The sequence below is a fragment of the Limulus polyphemus genome, unplaced genomic scaffold (genome assembly GCF_000517525.1).
Source record: "Limulus polyphemus unplaced genomic scaffold, Limulus_polyphemus-2.1.2 Scaffold1789, whole genome shotgun sequence".
In the NCBI taxonomy this organism is placed as follows: Eukaryota; Metazoa; Arthropoda; class Merostomata; order Xiphosura; family Limulidae; genus Limulus; species Limulus polyphemus.
This window is the reverse complement of record NW_013667399.1, coordinates 8,751-11,083: the sequence shown is the minus strand read 5'-3', so window position 1 is coordinate 11,083 and position 2,333 is coordinate 8,751. Positions and strand designations below refer to the sequence as shown.

Below are 2,333 nucleotides of genomic sequence, written 5' to 3'. Positions count from 1 at the left end.
ATAAGTATAATTTGGATGGGTATAACCTTAACAATGTTATGAAAGAAAGGGATCTTGGTGTAATAGTCGATCAGTCTTTAAAGCCATCCAAGTAATGTGCTGTTGCTAGTGGATTTTAGGTTGTATCTACAGAAATATAGAATACAAGTCTACAGAGGTTACAATTTTATTGTACAGGTCACTGGCTAGGCTACATTTGGAATATTGTGTTTAGTCTTTGGCTCCTTACCTTAGGAAAGAGACTGAATTGTTGGAAAGGTTCAGAGAAAGGTTACTAGAATGGTGCCTGGGATGAAGGGATCATCATATGAGGAGAGGCTAAAATCTCTCAAATTGTTTTCCCTTGAAAAAAGAATAGTTGGGGGGGGGGATTGAGGTATTTAAGATGGTAAAGGGAATTGATAGTGTTGATGCATCATCTTTTTACATATTTAACAGTAGGACTAGGGGGACACAAGTATAAATTTTGGCAGCATAGGAGTCATCTTCAGCTAAGACAGTTTTATTTTTCTAACAGGGTGGTTGGCCTTTGGAATGGGTTGCCTTCAGATGTAGAGGCATTAAATTTAAATGAGTTTAAGAAAAAGCTTCATAAATATATGAATGATAAGGGCTGGCTTCAAGTTTTTTTGTTTTTTTAAAGTTAATTTAGTTTAGAGTGTCGAACAGCCGAGATGGACCAATAGGTCCTATGTTATCCCAAAACATTATGTCATGATACTAACATGGAAGACAGGGGGGGGGGGGGAATAAATACACTTCACCAGTGATACACTCAAAGGTTTTCAAAACTTTTGACAGAACTAGGATATTAATGACTTTTGGTAAAAATTTGACCTACATATTTTTCATTATATACAATAGATAAATTATAATGAGTGAAATGGGCTTTTAATTTGAATAGTACCATTCCAACCACATTTCTAATCATTTCTGTACTTACCATAAAAACTACAAATTGGTATATCTTGTTCAACTTGAAATACTACTGAAGAAAAAAAAAATTAAATTTAAGCTATGAAAAATATTTTGCCTACATTTTTATCATTAATACTTTCTGCATTCAAATATTAGGCCCAATGAGCCAATAAAGTTTTAACATGTTTTCTATAATGATGTATTTTTCTGAAGCTAGAGTAAATGTATAGTAAAAAGATACAACTCCAAGTAACAAATTTTATTGCATCCTTTCCACAGTTTAAAAACTTTAATAAACTTGTTTCATGAAATTAGTACCAGTGTCACTTCAAAAGAGTAATAAAAATATTTCAGCTACACTTGTATAGTTAGTATATACAATTTAAAAAAAAAACTTACTTTCAAATCAAATTAAACCATTTCGTTTTAAGAAGTATTTATATCCTGTGTCTTGCAAGTTTAAGAACAAAAGCTCACAAGTTACATACAATTCCAAGCAGAATTCTGATAAAAATTTATAATTATTTTAGCAAATGCTTCAAAGGTATACTATGAAAAAACATGAACATATAGACAACAAGGGATTATTTAGTATTTGCACACCCACCCCTGAGAAAAGTAAATTACACCAAATATTTTTCATGTTTTTTTTCCCCATTCCATCCTTCTTACACTCTTGTAAGATGCTATTCTGCTGATAGGAACTAATTATGTAAGGCAATCATCACGTTAAAGAAATAACACTGTTAACTGGAGTCTAGCCTGTCTTTTCCAAATGTTCAACTTCAGACTTTTGGTTCTATTATCTTTAGAATACAACAACAACAACAAAAATCACCTATATTCTGTTGATTCACCAGACAATCTTGTAAACTTTATTAAGACCACCTCTTACCCTTCTTTTCATATGAGAAAGTTAAAATATCTTAACATATCCCCATAAGATGACCCTTCCATCAATAAAATCATGCTAGTAGTTATCCTCTGAACCCTTTCTCAGATGATATTAAGCTGTTCAGAAGTATATAGACATAATTACCTCTACACTTGTATTCAATGTCTATAAATATAATTCCAGCAATACAGCACTGTTTTAATGGCTTGAGACTTACCCATCACTATGCCAAGATCCTCTTCCTGTCACACAGTTCAGTGGGTTCACATCCATATTAAATATTATGCAAATTATGATAACTCAAATGCATTACCTTAAACTGTCATTTGCCAGATATTTATTGAACTTAGCAATTAATCTAGGTCCTTCTGTAATACCTCAACATCCTCAATACTGCTAGATATACCCAAGAGTTTAATGTCCTCTTCTCACCTTACTAATTATGCCCTATTAATACAATTAAGCAAAAGCATATGCTAAGCATTCAACTAGTAATTAGAGTCCAGTTTGACTGGACCAT

At 32.2% G+C, this 2,333-nt stretch overlaps 1 protein-coding gene across 1 annotated transcript in view; it reads right to left on the bottom strand.

The window, feature by feature from the left end:
• Window positions 1-2,086, bottom strand: part of LOC106464935 (TATA-binding protein-associated factor 172-like) — a 96,956-nt gene extending 94,870 nt beyond the window's left edge. Inside the window, exon 1 of the mRNA XM_013925109.2 lies at window positions 2,031-2,086. Within this exon, the coding sequence (XP_013780563.1) occupies window positions 2,031-2,086 (56 nt within the window). The remainder of the gene's footprint in view (window positions 1-2,030) is intronic.
• Window positions 2,087-2,333: the final 247 nt, after the last annotated feature.